The sequence below is a fragment of the Dendrobium catenatum genome, unplaced genomic scaffold (genome assembly GCF_001605985.2).
Source record: "Dendrobium catenatum unplaced genomic scaffold, ASM160598v2 fragScaff_scaffold_262, whole genome shotgun sequence".
Classification (NCBI taxonomy): Eukaryota; Viridiplantae; Streptophyta; class Magnoliopsida; order Asparagales; family Orchidaceae; genus Dendrobium; species Dendrobium catenatum.
This window is the reverse complement of record NW_021318724.1, coordinates 240,195-267,270: the sequence shown is the minus strand read 5'-3', so window position 1 is coordinate 267,270 and position 27,076 is coordinate 240,195. Positions and strand designations below refer to the sequence as shown.

The following is a 27,076-nucleotide window of genomic DNA, read 5'->3' as shown; positions in this document are numbered from 1 at the left end:
TCTAGAGGTGCTCGTAGATGTTGTTGTTGGTTATTGCTTGATGTTTGGTTATGCTATTGGAAGTTGTCAATGGACATCATACAGTCTTTTTGAAATTTACTTCTTCTTGAGGGTTTTGCTACTTGTCACCTTTTCTGTTGTGGCCCATTTCGATCTCTGATGCTATGATATTTTTCGTGCCTTATGTTCTAATATTGTGGTATTTTTTACTGCCTTGGACGATGATGTTATTCCTGTAATTTTATGCTTTTCCCCTCACACGTTTTATTTGACAAGCATGGGAAATTAGTCCTTTCTCGATTTTTGGCAGCATAATTAACATATCCTGAGTCCAAGCATCAGGATTTTTCTCATTTTTTATTCTTTTGAATCAAATTTTCAAGTTACATACTATGATTTAAGAACATTTTGGGCTCACCATCTTGTGCTTAGCTCAATTTTTTGTGTCTGCTCTTAGAATTTTTATTATGTCCGATGTCCTGACGTAACTCTATATTCGGACGTCAATAACATGTCGCCACGTGCTCCTACTCTTTACCGCACGGCCCGACGACCTGAGCCGGATCGGAACCCGGTATTGTTATGTTCGTGTATTGCTAGGTATTGCTCGGTATTACTAGGTATTGCTCGGTATTGCTTGACAACAACGATAAATACAGCTCTATCAAGACCAATACTTAGTAATACCGAGCAATATCTAGCAAAGCCGGAGTATTTCTCGGTATTACTCGGTATTGTTAGGTATTGAAAATTTTTTGGGACATTAATGCGTGGAAATCCACTTCACCGACACTGTTCACACTGCCCGACCACCAACCACTTACTGCCACGTAATATACAACAGCTGCTGCCACTTGCCTCCGAACGCCGACATAGGAGCAGAGTATCTCGGACCTTTTTTTAACTCCCCGCGAAAGGGCTTGCTTACTCTCCACAAAGCTGTCCCTGTATCTGCTTCCGCAATGGCAACCGGCCGTTGGATCCTTTCCGTCGACGCAATAAACGGCACCGGTTGCATCGACGACTGCTACGCCTCCTTCCATCGTCCACCACAACCGTCCTCCTCCTCCAGCCACCGTCTCTTCGCTAACGTCTTCATCGCCGCCGTCTGCACGGCCGCCGCAGCGTTCTTCCTCGTCCTCACTTACTACACCGTTCTCGTTAGCCGCCGCCGGGTCGACCGTGTTGCCTCCGGCGACGACCTCCCCTTAGAGGCTGACGGTTCCGAGGCAGATTACCACGTGTGGCGCATTCGCACCGTCGGACTCGATGAGTCTACCATCATCTCCATTCCCACGAAGCCGTACATCACCGGTGGAGGCGGCGGCACGGCCGACTGCTCCGTGTGTCTTGGCGAGTTTCATGACGGCGACCTCGTTCGTCTCCTACCCGCCTGCGACCACTCTTTCCACGTCTCCTGTATCGACACGTGGCTTCGGGCCCACATTAACTGCCCTCTTTGCCGGGCTCACGTCATCGTCCCCGCCGATTCCGGTGGTGGTGGTTCGGCCACTATGCATCCAGACGGGAATCCCCTTATAACTGACCGAAGGGTTTCGGGGGACTTGGAAGATGATAGTGAAGGAGAAATCAGAGTTGAAACTGTCACTGATTCCACTATGGACTGCCCCGAGAACTCTATCCTTCGGGCTTTAACTAATGTGCCTGGAAATAAGTTGCAGCTGGTGTTGCGGTCAAACTCCATTGATTCGTTGACGCGACGTGATCTATTAATCAGTCTAGATAGAGAATTGAACTGCTTGGAGGAGAGGAAGGAGCAGGAACATTATTTTTCCGATGAAGATGGTGGTAATGAGAAGAAGGGTAAACAGGGTAGCAGTTCCATAGGGGATTGCCAGCAAAAGTGTTCATCTGAAATTGGAGGAGGATCTACGTCTGGGAGTGGGAGAATGTTCTTCTTATCGATATATGGGCGGGCTCGTAGCAGCTCGGTTCTTCCACTGTGATAGAGGATTGGTATTTTCTGTTGTTTTTCTGGTGATGAATAATTATACTTCCCAGTGATTGTTATCAAGCTTATAGGAATCGATGTAGAAATTATTAAGTTTAGAAGGTTCACATGACAATTATTTTGATACCAATAGTTTGTGCTCAAAGCTTGAGATTTAGTACCGTTCGGGCTATCTTTGATCGGTCTTCACTTTTCTGGTTTGGATTGGGTAATTTTTTTTAGCAATTGATGACATAGGCCGTTCCTTAACAAAATATAATTTTATTCCATTACTTATCAAGTTACGACTGAATCATCAACATTGTAGCATTTCAGCCAAAAATTGGTGTAGTTGTCAAATTCAGGGGCATCTTTGGTTAAATGTTAAAAGATGATATGTATCAATGAAAAAGAATGATAAAGAAGTTTGAGTTAAGGATCACGAAAGTTGATATTTGTGTTAACACCAACGTGTTCTGCTATGAAGGAAAAAATGTTCTTTGATGAATTTTCTATGTGTGGTCAGTTTGATTTTTAAGTCAAACAGGGTAGTGAGAGGTTAGTACAAAGATGTAACGAAGTTTTTCTACTTGCAATTGATATAAGGTTTCAAAGATTGCATGTCAGAGAAGGCTACAGTGCATGTGATTTCTAATGTTAGAAAACAATGCCTCAGAGAAATTATTCTGTGCGGAGTCCGGACGGAAAGAATCATTCGGATTGTTGCGTATTTACTGAGTATTTGTAAATACTTAGTAAATATGCAGCAAATCAGCAAATACTCACAATTGAGTATTTTGCAGAGTATTTGCATAGTATTTACAAATACGCTATAAATACACAGCGAATAAGCAACAAGTCCAAACGGTTCTCCCTGTTCGGACTCCACGCAGAATAATTTCTCAATGCCTCGAGAGAATGATAACACTTTCATTTGACAATAAGATCGGAACTACTTAGATCATGCCTATCCTTCATTTATACATGGAATTCAGAATGTTAGACTTAGGATATGTACTAATAACTTAATTTCTTTTGAATAATCAACTACTGTACATTTATATTGCCTAATGCTTATTGCTATGTGAATTTACCTTCATGGATGTGCATGAAGCAATCATATATCCTTTTGTTATTGATCATTCATGACTCAACAAGTCTAGCAAGAAGTTTGGATATTTTCTTAAGACAATTGATTGATGATGAAATAATTACGGAATGAAGAAGTGTTATCTTATAATAGGTGAAGAAATGAAATTTTTGTATGGAAGTAGTTCTTATCTTAACATTCCATATATTATGTTGTTTGGCTATAGTATTTATGAATAATTGGCATGCTCTTATTGCATGGAATGCAGCATAGCTTTCAAGTTAAAGTGGTGGTTTAGACTGCTATCAACATTTTCTATACTTGATTAGTTATATATAAACCCAGCCAAGATAAATTTTAAGAAAATTGCTCCTGAGTTGTAGCATTCCTTCTATTTTCTTCAATTTTCATGTTACATAAAGTCACATTTTCACACTTCATGGGGAATAATTTGTTGTGGGCTAGAATATACGCGGTGATAGAGTTAGAAAATTTTCGTCTTAGTATTACACGGATATCCAACACACAAACAGAATGAAAAAGAAACACCAGTATTTTTAAGTGGAAAACCCTGTAAAGGGAAAAACCATGGGGCCACGCCCATTTGATAAGATTCCACTAGTGTTTGCTTAAGTTACAAATGGCTGACTCGTCCCTGAAATTGAGGATGATCATATTACAACTCTCGAGTTGAAATTCAGTTACAAACAGCTGTTGAAATTCCGGCGATGTTGGGTGATCAGGCAGAACTCTTGCGTCACTTGAAAGTCGAGCGGAACTCCGGCATCACTTGGAGTTCGGGAGGAAATCCAGCGTCACTTGAAGGTCGGGAGCAACTCCGGCGCCACTTGGAGTTCGAGCGGAACTCCGGCATCACTTGGAGTTCGGGAGGAACTCCGGCGCTACTTGGAGTTCCCGAAGTTCAGGCGGAACTCCGGCGTCACTTGTAGTTCAGGAGGAACTCCGGCGGTGGTCGAGGAGGAGTTTCTTCCTTCTCTTCTTGCCTCCTTGCTTGATTCCAGCGTCAGTTGGCTGCCGGATGAAAGTCCGGCGGTGGTCGAGGAGGAGCTTCTTCCTTCTCTTCTCTTCTTACTTGGGGTCCCCTTTTAAGAGAAATGAGGGATCTATTTATAATTTTCTGAGAGAGGCATGGTTAGTAAATAGGAGGAAGATCATAGGTGAATTATGAGTGGTTTGAATGGACGGCCGATGTTGAATCTCTTGATTGTTGACCGTTTATCAGGCATTTGAAGGCTCTAATGATATCGAAATTCGACGATCTTGGGCTCGTTGGATTCGTCTCGTCGAGCCGCTCGATTTGACTATAAGCACGTTATATTTGGACACTGTTTGGTAATCCAAATTTTTGATTGAACCTTTCAAATGTGCTTCGAGTCTTTGATTTGGACTCATTTGGGCTTGGATTGAGTTGAATTTGGTGTCGTTGGATTCATATTTCCGAGACGTTCAATTCGACTGTAAGTTTGCTGAAATTGGAGTTCATATGATCTCCAATTTAATTTTTGAAGTTTCTAACATGATTTTTGCCTCGTGATTCATGCCCGATCAAGATAATTTTTCGATGCTATATCAAAACTAATCCTGAATATTATAGAAGAACAAAATTTGATCAAAGTGGAGTATTTTTGAGGACTTGCTATATTGGCATTCCAATCATACTGGACATAATCTTGATGTAATGTATATAGAGAGAAATGCTTTTGAGAATGTGTTTTAAGTTTTTAACAGTTTGATGGCTGCAAAGGATAAAATCAAAGATAATGTGAAAGTTATACTTAACTGGGGGTTGCATAGGAATCTTGTACATGAATTAATAGAGGTTAATGGGAGAAGATTTAAAACAAACAGCTTACGTAGTAACAAAATGATGAAATTGATGATACATGTGCTTTAATTAAAGGATAAAGATTTTCAGATTTACTTTTTTTTAAAATTAGCTAAGTGTGAGAATTTCAATGATTCAAAGTTCCATGCAATGAAATCTTATTATTGCCCTGTGCTTATGCAAATTTTTTTGCTACTTGCATTTCATGACTTACCGTGATCAAAGCAAATTTGTGACATATTAATTGTGTTTAGTCAATTCCTTAAGGACATACGCTAAACCACTATTGATGTTGATTACAAGAAGAAATTGGAGAAGAATATAGATGAAATCATTTGCAAACTTAAGATGATAATGTTAAACCGGTCCATTGGACCGGTCTAGCCGGTCCACATGGGACCGGCTCAGGCGGATAGAGATGGAACTCTTCTGCCTCCCTGTATGCGCCAACTAAGCCCCAAATCCCATGGAGCGATATAGGAAGGATTTTTGTGGGAGTTAGGAGGGAAATTTGAATGTAGGGATTGTTTAGAGATTTCCTTTTAGATTTTATGTATTAAATAGTTTGTTTTCTTAGGGTTAGGGCATCTTAAATTTGGTTGACATTTGAGATCTCTTAGTTTCTTTGGGCTCTAGCGGCATCTAGAAATTTGGGAGAGAAAGTTCCTCATATCGAATAGAAGATCAATTGTATCTTGATATTTTCTGTTTCCCTTTCATCAAATAATACAAATTATCTACTGTTTGGTGGTTTTATGTGAATTTTTCTGAAAAATTCTCGCTGTTTTCCGAAGATTGATAGGAAACTTGAGATCTACAAGTGTTTCCTATGAGATAATTTCTCCGTCATTGTTTTAATCCATTAAGCACTTGTTAGTCTAACTACTTTATAAGATGAGTTTGTTTCCCAATATATCAGTGAATGTAACCCTTTTATAGGTACTAATCATAGACTTATTACTTTATTTGTACTAAAATAATTTATGTTATAAAATAATCATCTGTTTAGTCAATTACATATTTTAGGACTATGAACTACTTAATTGTAAAGATGCATGATAAGTTAGATGTTGAAGGCTCAATCTATGAAGTTCATGTGGTTTTGGAGATCATTATATTTTTTGTGCATATTTTGAGTCAAATGTTGAACCAAGGTGTTATTTATGTTTCAAGAAATGTGGATGATACTTACAGTTTTTAATCATTCTGGTTAAAGTTTAACAAAACATGATTCTCATAGGTGTATTGATGATGATGCATATAAGGCTGCAAGGATCTATGTACTTCTAAATTGCAATGAAATAAACCATTATAAGAGGTGTGATTTTCCTTTTCTAAATGTGGATAGTTCCAATACTAGTTTGACTTATAGATATTATATTGTGCTTATTTTATGCATGAGCTTTGAAGTGAAACATTAAGGAAGCACAACTTGATTGGCTATGAAAAATGAAATTTGTAGATTTGTTATTTGATGTGTTCAGTAGATTAAACTTATATTTGAAAATCTTTACAATGTTAAGAAACTTAAAACTCGGTCTCATTGGATAGAATGGTTGGAAGAAGTACCACAACAGACAAGTTGCTCCTCATATAAAGTAGAAACGTGTGTAGGATTCCTTCCAGTTGGCGAGGCCCGTGACTTGAACTTGGGCACCCTGATTTCTTAGTTCTGCTTGGTTACTCACTCGTTCTTGGTTCCACTTGGGCGCACCAATTCCCTTCAAAAACTCTAATTTAAACTTATGAACCCACTCAGATGCATCTAATTTTTGTTGGCTCTCCTTATTCATTTGGCTACAGGCTTTTCTCAATCCAACCAGCATTTAATTAATTTGGATTTTATCAATCTTGGAAAAAAATTCTAGCACTAAATACCTATCACACCCTAGTTTCAGAAGGTGGTACAACCCGACAATATGGAACGTAATGAAGGGATATGATGATATGTTTTATAATCACCATCACCATCACCAACAACAATAACATCAAGCCTTTATCCCATTACGTGGGGTCGGCTACATGAATCATTTTTCTTCATTACGTATTGTTTTATTTCACCAATAGAAAAAAAAAATATATTGGTAATATAAACATAAACGCAATATCTATCAGAGTAAATAACGGAAGAAAACCAAACTTTATTGCACTATCATAAATGCATATAATGAAAGTTCATGTAGGTTGTTAGACCTTATTGAACTGTCTCAAGGTTAACCAAGAAGGGGGTGAATTGATTATAAAAAAAAAATTCTTGGATTTTCGAAAATCGTTTCTAAAAAATTCAAGCAATGATCCTTGAATATGCAAATGTTTAGATATGATTATCTTAAAAGATTTTTCAATCACAAAACTTTAAAGTGCAGAAAAATAAAATACGAAAAATTTAAAGTGAATAAAAGAACACAAAATTTACAGTGGTTCAGTCCAAACTTGAACTACGTCCACTCCATGGAGACTCTTTCTCCAGGTATTGCACTAAATCAAAGTGCCTCTTTTTTTGCCCCCACAACAAGGCAGAGAAGCTCTTACAAACTCTCTTCCACCAACCCGGTGCGGCAGAGAACCGACACCTTTTACATCATCCAAGTGATGGAAGCGTACCCTCATTTCCTATTTCACCCTCCTGGTAAAGGCAAAGAACCGTCACGTCCTTTTTCACCCTCTTAGTGAAGGCAAAGAACCGTCACATCTTTTTTCATCCTCGTGGTGAAGGCAGAGAACCTCGACACAATGTTGAAAATCTTTTCTCAAAAGATTCCAGAGGAGTTTGGATAGAAATTTGATTAATACAAAGAAAACCTTGTGAATCCCTAACAACTCCCCCTCACTAGATCTCTCACAATCTCTTCTAAACACACACTCAATGAACACTCTCAAGAGAAATTCGCAGCAAAGGTCTGAAGTGTCAATTTTTAAAACTTATTATATAGGAAATACAATAAAAATCATCCAAAAATTGAAAATTTCAAGTGAAACGACTTCAGATCGTGGATCGTCTATACGAACAGCTCAAATAATCTTGATACGAACTTAATTTCATGAACTGTTAGTCGTCTGTACGATCTGACATTATATTGTATGAACAGTTCAAAACTGAATGTGCTCATATGGTACAAACCTTATTTTATACATTGTCAGTCGTCTGTATGAACTAACATCGTACATTTCGAACATTTAATACAAATCACGCTTTATATGGTATGATTGTGGATGAACCTAATTTCGTATTCTGTTAGTCGTTTGTACGAACTAACATCGTATTGTACGAACATTTCAAAAGTGCAAGCCATGATTTGATTAACTGCATTTTGAAGGAAAAAAAACATGACAAATCGTACAATACGATTAATTTTAAAATTTTAAGTTTCGACTCTCTCCCATTGTGTGTATGCACGGTTACTGAATTACAATCACACTCTCTCATACTTAAAAAAATTAAAAATAAAGATTTACAGACTTTATTATAAGAAATTCTACTATACTCTATCTTGAAGTCTTCAGAAATTTGGAGTATGATTTTTCTGAAATATTAAAACATACAAACAACAAACAAAAAATGTCCAGTACATGCTTGGAGAAATAATAAAATTAACAGAACAATAATATTTTACTATCATCAAAAATCATAATCTCAATCTAGATTCCTGAGTTGCAACATATAGCAATACATCGTCCAACGTAACTAGTACATGCAAGAAAAATAAGTAAATACCTATCACACCCTAGTTTCAGAAGGTGGTACAACCCGACAATATGGAACGTAATGAAGGGATATGATGATATGTTTTATAATCACCATCACCATCACCAACAACAATAACATCAAGCCTTTATCCCATTACGTGGGGTCGGCTACATGAATCATTTTTCTTCACGGGTTAACCCTTTGACCCGAAATTGACCCGAAAGTGACCCGAAAACCCGATTTTGACTCGGCAACCCGAATGAAACCACTCAACTCTTAAAATTAAACATACAAACAATCTATAATAACTATAAAAAGATATTACTATAAATTACAACTGGTAGATCTATTCATGTGTTGATTACCCACTAGGCACTCCAGCAGAGCATGCTATAAAAAGAGGCAACAACGAGTGAGTTTAATAAATCAAATCAAACAAGTAACTCTTATCTACTAAAGCATAAACAACAAAGGAATAGGGCGTGCATATGACCAATTTAAAAGTAGGAGTGACACTAGACAACCAATATATCAAAATAATAATGTTACATGTCATGATTCCTACAAAGGCTATGTTGTTGTTGCAAATATGCATGTCAACTTATGTCTAATGCAATATCAATTAATTTATGCACATATAATCACGCTACGCATCATCATACCTCTATATGACCCATCAGTCATTGAGTAGGTTCAACTCATGTCTATATATATATATATAGTCAGTTTTACAAGCACCCTACTAGGAAGGTAAACACCAACTCAAAGAAATCTACTGATTTCTCATAGAGTCAACATTTGAACCCGTTGGCTTGGCTAGCCAATATTCAGTAGGGTTCTACTGGGTTATATATAAGTATACGATGCCTATTGCTTTTACAAATAAGTTACAACATGTATTATATAAGTCACCATGGTTATTTTAACCAATATGATTTACAACATGAGTATCATGTGTTGTATTTAGTGTAACTTATATGCATGAATTAAATTCTCTACAACAAACAATTCATTAATAGATACGGGCTCATACAACAATAAACTAAGATGAGGTTGCATCTATTATATGATACCTTCATTATGAGCAGTAATAAAATCTATAGCATATGCAAACAAATGAAGTTAGAAGCAAGACTGACAACTATAATATCAAGGAACTTATAAACATACCCTAACAAGTATCCCTTAATAAATAACAGTTGCTACTGTGGTCATCATGAAATTCAAATTTGGTTGCTGATTGCACTCTTCTACCAAACAAAAATCCTACAAGAAATGAAACCAAATAGTTATAAATATGAATTCAAGCATTTAACATTGTTATCCATATCGATCTAAGCTATGCTGCCAACTCTAAGTTTAGCTATGACAAATACATAACCTATCTTGAGGTCTAACTAATTATATCAATTGGACTGTAAAATAGAAGATCCATCGCAAATAAAAAATCAGATTTATAATATGGTTACATCATGTTATCAAAATATGAGTTATAATTACCTAAACTAAATAATAATTAATTAACTTAAGCCTTTCAACAAGATCGTGGAAGAAAGTAGATGTGAGAAAAATCAATATGCTTATAGGAAGAGTATATTCCTTGTTGTTGTCTTCAGTTATGGAGCATAAGTTGCGGCGTGATACTAATGTTTCTCAAAATCAATTTGGATTCATGCCGGGTAGGTCGACTATGGAAGTCATACATTTATTAAGAGGTTTGATGGAGAAATATAGAGAAAATAAGGAGGATCTACATATGATATTTATTGATTTAGAAAAAGCATATGATAAAGTTCCAAGAGAAGTGCTATGGAGAGTTCTTGAAAAGAAAGGAGTCAATAATGCCTATATTCAAAGGTTGGCGGTGGTGGGGGTGCCGGCAGTGGTCAGCGGTAGTGACTGGAGGCCGGCAGTGGGTGGCGGAGGTGGTAGTTGGCTGCAGGTGGCGGTGGCAGGCAGCGGGCGGAGTGCGGGCTGGTGGCAAGCAATAATAAGGACAATTATTTTATGTTGTATTTGAAATTTACTTTAGGGTTTAGGGGAGTAGAGGTATTAGATTTGACTTGTGTTAAGAAAGGTAGGGGTCGACCTAAAAAGACTTGGTTAGAAAATATTAGGAATGACCTTTCTTTATTAGATTTAAACGAGAATTTGACTTTTAATAGGACACAATGGAGAAAAAGGATTCATGTAGCCGACCCCACGTAGTGGGATAAAGGCTTGATGTTGTTGTTGTTGTTGTTGTCTTCCGTTAAAGGAGAAAGGAGGAAGACTCTTGAGATACCTTCGTTCCAACAAAAAAAAGGAAAAGAAAGGTTGTGAAGGAGTATGTCAAAAGAGGATGAAAGTAGAGGATCTTCTCTGACCGTGACAACAAGAGACAGAGCTGAAGAGAAAAGAGAAGGGAGAAGTTTAGTGGCTAGAGCTTCAGAAGAAGGGAGAAGGTGCTCGACATTTGTGAGGAGTACAATAACAATAGAAGCATTAGAACAATGCCTGAAATTCGTTTCCTTAAATCAGCTTGTGTTGAAGGTTGGAGAATCATGTAAGCTGTGAAAAATCGCATCATTCAGGCAATTGGAGAAAGAGAGATACGAGCATGAGGTGTCACATGCTGGCTGTCGCGTGTAAAGGTGATAGGTGTTCGCTCAGTTCGTTCCGCAGATAATGCCTAGATCGGTTCAGTCCAAGTTAAGTTATTATAATACCTAGCATATTACATTAACCTTTTGAGAAATTTTGAGCTAAACATATTGATTTGATCTAAAGGATATCTAATGTTGAGGATTTGAGGCTAAACACTTCAAGGACTTGTGGATGAAATAAACATGCAGCTCATTTTGATCTATTTGATGGGAGCTTTGGTTACCAACAAAGAGATCTTGGGTTCGAAACTTACGTATGTTATATGTGTGTGAGTTTGCCTTAATTGGCCTAAATTTCCCCAAAAAAACAAGCAAGAAGGATGACTTAAGGCGTTGATGACGACAATGGAGGTGCTTGAGTGCTCGAACTTTTAGGTGTGGGTAAACCTTGGAGTCATCGTCAATCAAGAGGAGGTAGAACTTTAGGCATCACCGATGATTTATAGTCCCTTCAAGGAAGGCTATGATGGCGACAGTTGGAGTATCTCAGGAGCTCAGTCTTAGATCCATGGTTAACTTGAATGTGAGATGAAACAATAGGACACAATGGAGAAAAAGGATTCATGTAGCCGACCCCACGTAGTGGGATAAAGGCTTGATGTTGTTGTTGTTGTTGTTGTTGTTGGGGGGTGGGGAATTTAAGGCGAAGCCTGTATATTAAAAAGAACTTGTTATAATATTATATCCAAAAATAAAAACAAAAAATACAACAAAAAAACCTGAAACATGGAACTGACGAAAAGAAACCCAACCTCAATCTCCAAGCAGCACAAAAAGAAAGGGGAGAGAAGCGGGACAAAAGAGGGCTCAGGAAAAGTAGCCAACATCCAACAATCGAGATTCAGAAAAAACCATCAGGAATAATGAGCCAAGATTGCCACAGGGCCAGCCATAGAAGAATTGGTTGGCACGAGGACCAAACCCTAAAGCTCCAAATTGATCGCCAAGCTGGACAAAACACCCAACAACCGAAATCCAAAAGAAAGAGGTAAAAGTAGTTGGCTACTGCCTACATACATCATCATCCCAACATCAAACAAAGCCACAAGAAGTGAAAATCAGCCCAGAAAAATCAAGGAAGATAGCCGAAAATAGAGGGGAATTTTTCCTTGAGATTGTAAGAATTCTTCCATTTCCTTGTTTTTATCTTAATAGCATTCTTGATGGTAGCTTGAATGGAGGCAGGGCTAGTCCAAGAACCAGACAACCATCTATTGTTTCTTTCCCTCTAAAGATAATAAATGGCACAGCATTAAACAACGGCATGCTATCCAAAAATTCAAAAACTTGATGAAGGTTCGGCCTAAACTTATGAACTATTGGCTATTGCTCATTTTGTGGAAGAACTTCAGGCGGCATCAATGATCTTTGGTCCGATTTGAGGAAATGGTCCAAAGGCCAGAGCTTTATGAATTGTGATTCATGATGTGAGGAGAACGATGATGCAAGCATAAATAAAATTATTTGATTTATTTGCAGTCAAAGTTGAGGTTTTATGCTATTTCAAGTACATTGAAATTTTACTTTTGCACCTATTTTGCTTTGCAAAAGCACCCTAGAAGGACAAAACCTGGCAGATTTTTTTTTTTTTTTTAATCTATAATTCGTACAATCTTGTTCATCACCTTTATTCTTAAAAATATGAATTAACACACTCATTCTCCACTCATCTGACATCTTTTTAGTCTTCAAAAAGTATTAAAAAGTTTAGTAAGCCATGAAAAAGAACTTGAAACCAAATTTCTTTCCAACATAGCTGTTTTAATTGGGATTTCCAAATAGTTTACAAAATTCCTTGTTTAGCTTGTTGCCTCGTCTTTGTTTCTCTGATTGAAATTTCCTTTTCAGCTGGCTCTTGATTGGATTTTTTTAGAGCGGGATGCATCAGGCACAAAAAATGATTGCCCTTTTCCTACTTGTACTGATAGGTAGTCCCTTGCCAACTCGGGTTTCTTGTATTTTTTTTTTTAATTTAATGTTAACAGATGAAATTATTTTTCCCGATTCAATCCGTGCTGCTTTAGGTTTATTTGATTGGATTCGTTTTTTACAATGACAGAACACAGAAATTTCTAGAAATCATGGCATATCTTTTTGTTCTCCATCCTATTGTTATTATGAAAAATGCGGCTGAGTCATTATTTGCCTGAGGTGCTTTTAGCTTTGATGATTTCAGAGCAAAATGGGCTGCCTTAGTTACACATTTGAACTGAACTGTTTAGTTGTTGGTTTTCAAAACAAAAAGCTTATATTCTTACCTAGTTTGGTTGTGAGAGTTTAACATAAAATTTGATGACAAGAAGAACTTCAGTCAGGATATCTTGATATATTTTGTATCAAGAGAACCCTAATTTTATTACACATGCCTATAATTTCACTTGTCATACAGTATCCTTTTTTTTACAAGCACCCGAGCTTCCAGTTTAGTTGTTAGAATTATGCAATTGAATTGGGGAAAAATAAGGCTGATAACAAAGATTGTATGACGGTGAAAAAAAAAAAGGATCGTTGGCAAAGAATGGTAGCTAATATTGAAGAAGAAGGTTTTTATTTGGGGAAGAAGCGATAATGTCTTATCACCAAAATTTTCTCAGTAATATTTGCCATCGGCTAAGGATTCTTTTGTGTGAATGAAATCATTTTTTCAGTCAAAAGTTTATACCATGAAAATTCAATAATCCACTTATGAATTTTCATCCATATCCCCTTAAAGCAATGAAATTCATGTTTAAGCTGTATAGGTGATTCTATAGATTTGTCTTCTTTATCTGTATTTTTGTCTTTATTTTGAATGAATGTCTTAAATTCGTATATTTATCTTTATTGTAGATAGTTCTCCCAAAAGGGCTTAATCTTAAACTCCAAAAATTGGTTAGTCATTAACCTAATGGTGTATTAAAAAACAATCAAATTAAACTCTTCAGCTACTGTACGCTATTTGCATGAAGCCAGAATCGCTAGTAATTGCCGCTCAGCCATACGGCGATGAATTCATTCCTGGGCCTTGTACACACCGCCCGTCACACTATGGGAGCTAGCCATGCCCGAAGTCATTACCTTAACCACAAGGAGGGGGATGCCGAAGGCAGGGCTAGTGACTGGAGTGAAGTCGTAACAAGGTAGTCGTAATGGAAGGTGCGACTGGATCACCTCCTTTTCAAGGAGAGCTAATGCTTATGCTTGTTGGGTATTTTGGTTTGACACTACTTGACACCCAAAAAGAAGCGAACTACGTCTCAACTAAGCTTGGACATGAAAGTCTTCTTTCGTTTTTAGACTGTGACATCAATTGTTTTACACTGTACACCTCATTGTATATAAATGTTGTTTAACCTGATGTTATACGCTATACATCTGCTATTGTATGCAATAGCTATTTAATCTGCAACGCACACTAAACTTCTGTATGTATTAAATAAACCTGGTGTTATACAACATATATTCATCTGCTGCGGTACATTATACCGAGTCAAGGCATTTTTACTATATAAATCATTAGAGTAAAAACAATCAAATTTCAGATTATAATAGTTGTTGCACAATATACAGACATCAGCTATTGTATAATATAAACCTGCTGTTACACAATTGTTGCACAATATATATACTAGGGTTGTCAAAATCGGGTCACGAGTTAGGTTCGGGTAGTCTAACCCGAAACTGATCCGACAATGTTCGACTCGACCCATTTTTTTTGCAAACTGGTCAGTTTTCGGACCCGAACCCGGGGTCTGGGTCAACCCAAACCTGACCCGCTTCGGGTATGTTTTACTAAATTTTTTTTATTTAATTCAATTTATTTAAACCTAAATCAAATTAAGGTAAGATTTATTTCAACCAATTTAAAATAAATCAAGCTTAATTTAATTTGAGCAACAAGGTTTATTATTTTTTAGAAATATCATTTACTTATTTCATAACAATCTTTTAAAACCCTCCTAAATTAATTAAAAAACGGGTCAAATTGGGTTGATTTTGGATTTCGGGGTCAACCCGAATCCGACCCGGTTCAGGTTCGGATCGGATCCAATATTGACACCCCTAGTATATACTAATATAACTACTGCACAACAAAACAATCCTCCTGCTACATTAACGTATATTCATTCACATATTCAGAACTATTGGAGTTAAACTACAGGAGCACTGTAGATCAAAGAGTATATATTTATTTGATTATATTGTTTAGGATACTCTTATCTATGCTTCCTGCACCCCAATGGAGTCCTAGGATTATAAACTTGTCCTTGAAACTTTCCAATGAAAAAGAAAAAGGTCGCAAATTTAATTGTAAGATTGTAAGGGAAGGTTTCTTGAGTATAACCTACCTGCTGCTAGGGGTGTCAATATTTGACACGACCTGAAAATCCGATCCGAAAATTTTGGGTTAGAGTCAACTCGAACCCGAAACGGGTCGAGTTCGGGTTCAGCATTTCGACCCGTTTCAAAAATTGGGTCTGGTTCGGGTTAACCCTTTGACCCGAAATTGACCCGAAAGTGACCCGAAAACCTGATTTTGACCCGGCAACTCGAGATTGACCCGTTTTTTTACCATAAAAGAGGAGATTGGCCTGTTTTTGACCTGAAAATTAGCCATTCTTTTGTTGGAAACGGGTCATTCGGGTCATGTCGGATTGACTCGGACCCGAAGCGGGTCGGGTTCGGGTATGGAAAATTGACCCATTTTTTTAAAACGGGTCATGTTCGGGTTGACCCGAATAGTGCCAGATCAGTTTCGAATTCGACCCGAACCCGACCTGTGACCCGAAATTGACACCCCTACCTGCTGCTACAGCTCCTCTTGATTGTTATCACCTAGCTGCTACTACTGCTTCCTCTTTAATGCTGAGAAGCTCTATTAATTCATGTGAACTTGAGCGTACTTGCTTTTGGAGATAGACCTTTCTCTGGTAGTTTCTCCCAACGAGTAATATGTAATCTTACTTTTATTCTTTAACACCATCAAGCTCAAAATTATATATATTTTAGAATTCTCATATTTGAAGCTTAGAAAATCTCTTTTATATAACATAATTTCATGAATAAGCTCATAGGAGGAAGGTAAAAAGTATAATAATAATAGGGTTTTGATCTCATTATTAATTTTTATTAAATCTAGTATTTTGAAATTAATTTGATTTAAATGCGACTACTAGTTGTATTTTCCTACATGCAAAGTTACATATTATGAATACTTTGTAGGGGCTTTTGGTCTGGTATAAAGACTTTTGTTTGTGTCATGGCTCTAATATGTTTTTTTCAAAGACCTCTAAAAATGCCTTGCCAATCATTAAAAAATTCTTCTTCATCCTTTTTTTATATTATCTATTTACTTATCTTCATTGATATATTTGAACACTCTATGAGTGCTTTCATAAGTTTGCACTAAATCAAAATTTCATGCATCTTTGTTTTACATAAGAAAAAAAAAACTCTTTGAGCAATGAAAGCAATGATCTTCATCTTAATTATGGGCGTTATTTTTCACATTATATACTAATACTATTTTGCAAAATAAGTGAGCCGAAAATTGTCACAAGGTGTCATGAATGATGAATATGATGACATGAAAAATAATACAAATATTAAGAATATATTTTTATAATTGGATATCAATAAAGGCTACACCCACAAGATAGAGGGATGTTTGATTAACTATAAAAAAAGCATAATGGTGCATATAACAATGAACACACAATGGTCTTTCATAAATTCAAAGTACAACCACACTCAATAAAAGAAAATTTCCCCCAAATAAAAACTCTACAAATAAGATTAATTCATACCAAAACTTTTGATACAAACCTTTAAAACTTTAATTTCTCCAAAAAAAAAAATCCTGCCCTTAAACCCTTAAAAATGGCATTTCATTGGAAGTGGGATATTCACCTACAAATCCTAGCAAGAGATCCCCTTCATATGGTTGCACATAGCCCTAGGTTTTCATAGAAATCAAGACATCCAATCTTGTGAATTTCAAAAGCATATGTCTATGTGCACAATTATAGATGCTATCCTCAAGATGATTTTAATTAACATGATCTAAAATATTTGTGTGCACAAATTATAATTTTTTGATATCAAGATCTTCATATGATCAAATAAGAAAAATTCAAGGTATAATAGATCTTCCGAAATGCAATATAAACAAGGTGCAATATGTGCAAACTCAAAGTAAAAAATAAGTCAAATTAACATCCCTTTAAAAAATTATTTATGATGTTGTTGAATGATCACCATACTATTCATTTTTACTGATAGATTGTCTATTCATATAATCACTCAAAACAATTATTAAAATAGATGTTAACTAGTCTATGAGCATAGAACTAATCACTATTACACATTAAATGTTCATATGCCCTGCCAAAATTTTTTTGTAGCTTTTTTATCTCTCTAGAATGACTTCTTGCCAACCTATAAAAAGTTGTGCTAGTTTAGAGATTTAATAGTGATCACAATTGTCATTAAGTATTAGGAGACATTATTGCATACTACGGAATATAATATGATTGCTCACATGAATATAAACTTTTTTGTTAATGAGAAGATCATAATAATTTAAGTCTCTTTCATTTATTTCAAAATATAACAATTAAGCTCTCAAAGAAAAGGAAGATGGAGGCAATGCTTTGTTATCCTAAGTACTCTACATATGATCTAAGCCATGTAAATTGCTCTCCTTCATTTCTTCTATCAATTCTTGAGCCTCTTCATCAATTTGATTGATCAAACGACCAAGCCTGAGACTATAACAATTAAATTCTCCTTCATGTACCCTCTTGTACTTTTATTCCTAATTTAAATTAATGCAAGGTGTGAGTTTCAAGAATATGCTACTGGCAAGAAAATAATCCATATGGAAGAAAAGAAAAAAAGCTTCACTTTTTAAATGATAATTAAAGTTTTTTTTTTATGAGTTACATGTTTACTTGACAAAAATATATACAAAAATGAGATCGAAAAATATATAAAAAATGAGATGGAGACTGCGGCCGGACGGTCGATGGAAGCAATTTCTTCCCTCTCACCCGCTCTCGTATATATATCATATATATATATGTATATATATATACATTCCTAGGGTATTATGTATTTTTTGGTAGTAAAGACCTTGTGCTTGTAGGTTTTTTTACTTTTAATTTTGTAGCTCTTCTGAGCAGTAGGGAGCGCGAGGTCCTTTTAAGAACTGTGTAATTTTTTCCGTTAATCAACGCGTAGGCCCCTCCGTGGATTTTAAACTTAATATATATATAATATATAATATATATATATATTATATATTATTATAATATATATATATATATATATTATATATATATATATATATATATAATAATAATAATTAGGTTACCCAGTTACATGCAAATATTAAACTTTTAGTTTTTTATTTTAAGAATTGAGCATCAAAACATATCTGAACTAAGAAAATCTAGCCAATAATTGACCATCCTAATCGTGTCATATGGCAATTTATTCTGATTTCACAATAACAGTAAGCTAGCTAGTTGAGCTACTAAGGGGCTAATCAGTAGCTCCATCTCATCATCATCTATATATGAACATCCATAGTTCATTGCATGAGCATTTAATTCCAACAATTTCACTTTGACAAAACCTGCAGGCATTCTTTTCAAAATTGCTTGCACAATCGGCAAGGCACTTGTCCCCACTCCAGACTTGGCAGATTTTTTCCTCAACATGATTCCATTCTAAAGATAACATGACAAAAACCTGTTGAACCACAGCAATCTAGGTTAACACAACAAAAGCTGTCAGATGAAATTTTGTTATTCTCTTTGGCTTTGAAGAAAGGAAAATCTTTCATGACTGTAGATTTCCATCATGCAAAATAATTATTAATACTAGTTTTTAGGGTGAATATTACTAGTCTTTTCTAATATATGTGAATGATTTTGCAAATCATTTTTTTCTTTCTTCCTTCCTTGATATTAATTAGCTTTATTTCAGATATTAACTTTTTTCAATTTCTTTGAAATTCATTCTATTTATTCATCAAATTCATTTATTGCTCTTTTAACTTTCATTTACTCTTAGGATATTAAATTTTTGGAGATAAAATTTTCTTTTTGAAAAAAATTCTTCTAATATGAGATGATATATCATCATTAATTTAAATTCTAGATTAAGATTATATTTGGATTTTTTTTTAGGAAATAATTTTGGATTTTTTTTTTTAAATATATGTAATATCTTTTGATTTCTAATACATGATTATTATGAGAGTTTTTATAGTTATAAATGTTTTCATCTATAAATATCAACTTGTGGTGACCTCCTAGGAGAATAACAGTGGAGAAATGAATTATCAATTTTTTCTATTGAATGTTTGATACAGTGATCGGTGGTCTTATAGAAGAATGCAGGGAACAGGTAGTTAGAGATAGCATGATGATTCGATTGTTGGCAGACTGTTGTGAGCAGAGTAGTGGTGATGCATTGTTGAGCTGGCAGGTACACGTTAGTGAGGTATAGCTTGTGTTGCATTGTATGAGGTGTTGACAGGCCCGCTCAAATTAAGTATCCGGTGGTCGGATAGTTAATTTGTCACAAAGTGTGTTGAACCTAGTAACTAAAAGTGGTTTGATTAGAATGTCCGCCGGTTGATCCAATGAGCTGATGTGTAAAACCTCAATTTCTCGTGACTTGATATGATCATTGATGAAGTGATAGTCAATTTCTATGTGCTTAATCATCGCATGGAATACTGGGTTGTTTGCTAGGGACAATGCTAAGACATTATCATAGTGGATTATTGTTGAATTGTATTGGGGGTTGTTGACGAGGAGGAGTTTTGTTCAGCCATATATCGTAGAAGCTCTGATGCCATAAAAGAGCTCATGCATAGATGTTAGAAAGAGCATATAATAACATTGGATAAATGAATTATCAATCTTTTTTACTAAATGTTTGATACAGTGATTGGTAGTCTTATAGAAGAATGCAGGGAACAGGTAGTTAGAGACAGCATGGTGATTCAGTTGCTGGCAGACTGCTGTAGGCAGAGTAGTGGATATGCATTACTTAGCTGGCAGGTACACGTTAGTGAGGTATAGCTTGCATTGCATTGTATGAGGTGTTGACACTAGGAACATTACATTCAACCGGCACCTCACAAAAGAATTAAGATTGAGAGAAATCAATTAAAGTAAATCCTAAAGAAAAGGGAAGGGAGAGGGAGATTTGATTGTTCTTGTTTTAACACTTTAGAGGAGTTCAACCTCGTGTTGCATCTATGATGTTCATCTATTAATAAACATAATTATGTGGTATGATATAAGAGGAGATATTTTAGACTTCATCACTAAGAGGGAGGAAGTGCTTTATTCAATTCTATAATGGGTTGTTATAGATTTTTTCTTTTCTTTGATTTGCATGATTTATCATTGACTACAATAGGTCTTTGCTATTAACATTCAAAATAAATCTTTAAGGGGAATTACCTGCATTTGCCTAAGCACTCATTGTATTTGCCAAGTTCACATTGAATTTGGTTGAGCCTATTTTTATTTTTTTAGTGTAATCTTCAAAATTCTTTTATCATGGTCACATCTTTGACATGAGCATATCACGCTAGCCTTAACCAATGAATCAAGTATCCTATCTTCTCAAGAAATATTAAGCTCAATGTTTTGGCATCTCAATCCCAATATGAGGTCTTCTCAAGAGAGTTCATCTTTGGTTAGGACATTCTAGCTCAGATATTATAGAATTCAATGAATCAAATCCAACATTCAAAAAAATATTTGGTCAATGGAACATCCATTAATTGATAATTATATAAAAGATCTATGTAATCATTAAACAAGACTCATTAATGGAAGTTCGATCATTCAAATTTTGAAATTGTTCATCTTCAATTTGAAAGTAGTGTCATTAGTCATATGAAGATCTATAATACCCATTCTCAAGCTAATTAATGGAATGATACTTTAGATCATTGATATTTTTTTGTATCTTTTAATTCTTTTCATATATATTGAATTTTGAGATTTTGTTAACTTAATTAATTGACCTATTTCAAACTTCTATAGTACCTTACATACCAATGGATTAAAACAATAACATTGCTCTAGCGGATGCATGTCGTTGGAATGAATTACTCTAAAGCTTGTATATATATTTTTCTTTACATTCACTTCTTTCTTTTTAGTATTTGACCCCGCATCTTTATAGACCAACCCCGATCATAAAATATTTTGTCAATCTTGTTAAACCTCTATGTGGAATCAAACATTGTCTTTTCATCTTGGATAAAATCATCCTCTATCATCTTGGATGGAGCGAAGCTTCACCATTCTCATTTGATGTTATATGTAAGAACCCTTTATTATACCAATGTACAAATGGAATATGATAGAAGAAGCTTAGCAATCCAATAACAATCCTCAAGCTAATCCTCCTCCTGTGTTGCTGAGTAACCAACTCCAAATTAGAGCAACCTTGATTGTTGATGGCTATGTCACCCTAGATATGTTAGAGATATTCTTTGAAGCCTTACAACATTAGATTGCAACTGTAATGGGAATGGTTGGATTTGTTTCCCAATACTAACCTCTCTAAATGGCATTTCATTGAACACCTTTAATTAATAACTCCTCGTGCATGAGGAAATTGTGTCATCATCAATGATATTCTTGCATCTTTCTCATCTTTGCAATCCATTGCTTCTCATACTACTACAAACCATAATTTCAATTCTCTCTTTGTTTTGAAATTTTTGGGAGAGATAAATAGAAGACTCTTCTTAAGAGATGTATAACCAATTATATGAGTAATAGGGATACTTTATCCATTGTTGAGTATAACGACGTCGTCTTTACTATCACAATAAAAATGAATCAATAGGTTTTGAAGATTTGAGCTAATGTGATGAGATGTTCCTAAATTAATGATACAACTTAGTCTTGTTTTCTAAGTTGTCATCAGTTATGACAGTGGCTTCAAGTCCAGCGGATATTTGTGGCGGAGGTGTAGATATATAAAATTTAATATGTTTATCTTTGTCACATAATTATCATATGACCAGTTGTTGTCCACAATAGATTTTTTTTTTTTTTTTTGCCTCTAGTTTTTGCTAGAAGAAGGATTATAATTAGATGTATTGGAACTTGATAGATTCTGGTTCGAATCCCCTCTATTTCTGGTTCGAATCCCCTCGGTTGGCAAAACAAGTGTGAACCTGATGCTGGTGGGTGGCCTCGTTAGGTTCCACCGATGAATTAGTTACACCACCAAACGCTTTCTTTAAAATGACAGCGGGAAGATACCCCCGTTCCCAAAATAAAAAAAATAAAAACACTCCCAATTACCACAACAACTTCAGCCACCTCCCAGCAATTTTCTGATCATTCTGTTTTTGATTCTGCACCTCGTTTTAGCAGTATATCCTTTATGTTCTCAAAATTATCGATAGTTTGTTCGTTAGCTATTCTGCAATGTATAAAAGGACAAAAGGGAAAGGAGAAAGTAAGCAAAGAATAGTTTTGCTTGTTTTCTTTTCCTCAGTTCGTTCTGATCTCGTGAGCTCCCATCGAGTAATAGGTTTACACGATATAATTTGAAATGCTGTATTTCTCCATTGAATGTTATCAGATTTATACAACTTGACATTGGAGAGAAATTAGGATACTAAGTACAAAGTACAAAACTATCCTAATAAAGACAATATATCATAATATTTTAGAGATAATCCTTGACTTATTTATTGGTATAGAAATATCGCCTCTAACAGCAAAGCAGCCATTACTGAACGGATGGTGATCAGCAGAAAGAAAACATAGATGGAATCGAAGAGTGCAGATCGACGAGCTTAGAATCCAATTTCCTCAATGATTTTCTCCAGCATCCGATGCACCGAAGACGCGATGTCGTCCACCGAAGCCAGTCCACTGTCCTCTTCCACCTATAAATAAAACATAAAACATTATCATAAACTCTTGTTCTTAGATCTATTTTTCAAATCAAAAGATAAAATATAATAAATTACTTTTTGGATCTACTTTTAACCAAAGTAAAAATTAAATCTTTGAACGTTCAGTACTCTCTCTCTCTCTCACTCTAACAAAATTCTCTTATCATCGGTTTCCATACTAGTTCTTGGGGAGTAAGGCTTCATTAGATGGCTTTTTTATTGCTTCTTAAAACAATTATTTAGTAGAAAAATTTTACTTTTTTATTAATTTTTTTAAGAAACAGTAATAAAGCCGCTCCAAATGAAGGCTAAGTATTATTTCTTAATTTAAAATTTTAAGCTTTTGAGGGATAACCATTGGTATTTTTTACAATAGCATATTCTTGCTAAGACTAGATCAATACTTAGGTTATGTTTCATTTGGGAAACTTTTTCTTATTGATTTGTTATTAAGATTGCAACAATAATTTTTATTTGTTTATAAATTTTAACTGTTTAAAAAATAATTATTTTAGAAATATGCTTTCCACAGTAGCTTAAAAATATATATTTTTTTCTACAGAAATTTTATAATTACCTTTATAAAAAATTCAGCTACATATAATTTTCGCCTTTAAATTTTTATAATTTTTTAAAAATTTATGTGATGCTAGATTAGTTTTGAGAATCAAATATACTGATAGCTGTAAATTATTGCAAATTAAAAAAAAAAAATCTATAATTTCTGTAATAAATTTTGAAAAAATATTTTTTTTTCACAATAATTTTATAATTATATGTTTATAAAAATTATAGGCGCCTAAAAAAAAAACCCTCAAAGAAAAGCATAACTCGGCCAATCATGTTGGCCTTCATTACCTTGAGGCCAAAGAAGTAGAGAACCATTGGCTTGACGGTGGTAACGTTAAGGTGGGTTGCAGTGAGGCGGAGATTCTGGAGGCCGATCACCAGCTTGAGGAGCTGTTTCGGGCGTTGCTTTAATAACAGCTTGAGGTTGGCATGGCTTTCCACCATCGTCACTTCGATGTCGGCCAATGCCGATGGCTTCGCCATGGCGAGTTCTGAAGATTTGATAGTAGTGGAAGCAATGGCTTCAGCGGAGGCAGCTGTGGCTGTTGAGGAAAACTGAGGGAATCTGAAGAAGTTGGCAAGCAGATTAGCGGTAGAGAGATTTTGATCTCTGTTCTCTTCCTGCTGTTGCTTTAGCTGTTTATGGACTTGGAGAGATTGGACGAGGTGTTCCAGCTCCTTTACAAAGTTGATGGCGCCGCCTATGATGGAGGCTTGATCAGCCTGCATGTTTGACAAATTTAAACTTATTATTTGTTTTAAGATAAAATCAAAATATTTTTCACCTTTTGCTCATTAGAAGATGAAAATTATGCACTAAGAGCATTGTAAGGGGATATATGATCGAATGCAAATTAAAATTCGTGAAGATTTATATATCATGTCTTCTTGAGATGTTTAATTTTATTTTTAGAAAAATGATAAAAGTTGCTAACTTTCTTATTTAATTGGACATAGTAAAAAAGCCAGAGATAATTTAACCGTTACATTTTGCATTTTATCTTAATTTTAAAATGGTAAATTTTTTGATACAAATGGATCAAAAAATTATTTAATTTATTTTAGAATGTTGCATTCAATTTTATCTAAATACTAAATAGAAGGATTATTTAAATATTAATGTTATTTAGAATGACCAATAATAATTATATATTTTTATTTATTTTTGGTTTGATACATACAGCCTTGTTTTGAAATCTAATAATTTTGAAAATTATCTTTATACGATATCATCAAAATTAATAGAATTTAAATAGTATTTATATAATTATTTTTAAAAAAATATCACTCCATTAAACATTTAATATCTATATATCATGATATTAATAACTCAAATATGAGCGAATTTGTCATGTATTTGTGTTCGACACATTTGAATTTTATGAGTTCGTGACTGAGTCGTTAGAATTTGTGGACTTTTTACTATATAAAAGAAATATAAAACATTCTACTAATGCCATGTATTTACTGCAAAAAAAAAAATATGGGAGACAATAAGCTATGGAAATTCTGAAGAAAACTTTGTTAATAACAATGTATATTATATAAAAATATTCATAACTGGTATCTCGGCCCCATCCTCACTTCCGGGTTTAGGAGCCACAGCTCTTTTATAAGCCATGGTCGTATATTCAATGGCATGTATTTTTGCTTAGTAAGGCCATCCGCAACCTAATCGTAAGAAAGTGTATGCCGTTTGTCAAACGATTCAATCGAACGTGAAATTTTCCGCTAATCTTTGGGAGTGAACAGTGCGACGACGTCATATTGGCGGCGCACTGTTTATCTATGCAAAAAAAAAAATGCTGACGGGATTTGCCGAAGAATCGTGTGAAATAGGAGAAAGACGGTTCATTTGCAGCGAGATGAAGAAGCACGCGAAAGAGGAGAAGAAATGGACTTCGATTAGAGATGAATTATTGCATTTAGGAATTTTAATGTATTTTGAAGTGTAAAATAGATTTTTCGGTTGAAGATGCCCCAAGTAAGTTAATTTCTGATATCTGGATGATTTTTCCAAATTTTACCTCGTTTTCGAGCAAGAAATTAAACAGGATCCTTAAACTCTTATAAGAAAAGTGATGACAGTGGTGGGATTTAGAGGTGGTTTTCGTTCATAGCTATGCTGGATTTTATAAAAAAATTCTTAAATTTTCTGCAATCGTCATCCCCTAAATTTTGGCCGCCTCTTATTTAAAATCATAACTATTCAACTGAGAGAGAGAGAGACCTTTTGGACGTAGGAGGAAGGCATGAGTGAGCGAAGAACAGCAAGGTAGTCATTCATTTGCTTGCGACGATTGCGTTCGACGGCAATGTGAATCATCCTCTGGTTCTCCACGTCCTCTTTGTTCTTCATACGCTGCCTTCGTCGTCTCTTCCTTTGTCCATAATTAATATTTGATGCTCTTTTCTTGACATCGTCCTTTTGGAGCGTGGCCAGCGCTGCCGAGGCAGCTACCTCCACCTCCGGCGCCGTCGAGGAGCTCACATTCCAGTGCTCCAATCCCTGCCGCATTGAGGAACAAGAAGCCTCCCAGTATAAAGTTTGCTTCTTGTCATCTTCTACCAGCTGATCAGCAAGCTCCCAACCCCATGAGTCTCCTTGGAAGCTATACATCTCCTTCAAGCTGCAGCCGAAGGGGCCATGCGGAAAGACAATTGCATCTAATGCCATGTGTTAGGATTCTCTGTGTTAGCATATATGATAACTTGTTTTTTTGGATTTACTTGTAATTGCTTTGTTTAATTTAGTTTATTACGCCAGGTTTTATTTTTATTTGGGATTTGTTTTAAAAGAAATTAGCTAATTTAGTTGGGATTTCATATTGAGATTAAATTAGGAATTCTAATAAAATGTTTTAAGCTTTTAAATAAAGAATTTAATGTATTTGTATTCTTAAGATGTGCTGAATATCCTATTAGTATACTTTTTTTTTTACAACAGATTTTATATCAGGTAATAAGGGACATGCAACCATAGGCTGAAGGAGGTCAGCACATAAAAATACAAAAGCTTAAAAAATTACAATAAGCGATAGATTACCGAGCAATCTGAAAATAAAAAATAATTCAAAATTAAAGAAAATAATAAAAGGCTCTGAAGCCTATCGGACTCAGAATCTCCACTCAATGTCATGCTTGGACCATCTAGTGGAGGCAAAGAATACAATAACGAGAACTAAATACAAGAGGCACCATTGACTACGCAAATGAAATAACCACCAAAGTTGTCAAAACAAGTCATGACCATCTTGGGGGGCATGCATGAAAACTTGCCTCATTATTGTTTAACACTGAAAAATCGGACCAGCCAAGTAGACACCAATAAAGCTACACTCCACATCCTTG

The 27,076-nt window shown here is 35.2% G+C and overlaps 2 protein-coding genes across 7 annotated transcripts; one reads left to right on the top strand and one right to left on the bottom strand.

The window, feature by feature from the left end:
- The first annotated feature begins 896 nt into the window (after positions 1 to 896).
- Positions 897 to 14,688, top strand: LOC110115751 (RING-H2 finger protein ATL54). Of its 6 annotated transcripts, none has more exons than XR_003700197.1 (4): positions 897 to 1,977; positions 6,128 to 6,205; positions 13,069 to 13,148; positions 14,145 to 14,688. XR_003700197.1 is itself a non-coding variant. In XM_028693325.1 (2 exons), the coding sequence occupies exon 1, from the start codon at positions 963 to 965 to the stop codon at positions 1,965 to 1,967; it is 1,005 nt and encodes a 334-aa protein (XP_028549158.1). In that variant the 5' UTR covers positions 897 to 962; the 3' UTR covers positions 1,968 to 1,977; positions 13,069 to 13,229. The 6 variants fall into 6 exon arrangements, 1 of the variants encoding a protein (XP_028549158.1); XR_003700196.1 differs by having other exon boundaries at positions 14,050 to 14,688; XR_002305378.2 differs by lacking the exon at positions 6,128 to 6,205.
- Positions 14,689 to 22,797: 8,109 nt separating this feature from the next.
- LOC110115756 (transcription factor bHLH94) lies at positions 22,798 to 26,453 on the bottom strand. The gene is made up of 3 exons (XM_020849113.2): positions 25,956 to 26,453; positions 24,014 to 24,448; positions 22,798 to 23,146 (listed from the first exon to the last, which is right to left on the bottom strand). Exons 1-3 carry the CDS (start codon positions 26,400 to 26,402, stop codon positions 23,054 to 23,056), a joined length of 975 nt encoding a protein of 324 aa, XP_020704772.1. The 5' UTR covers positions 26,403 to 26,453; the 3' UTR covers positions 22,798 to 23,053.
- Positions 26,454 to 27,076: the final 623 nt, after the last annotated feature.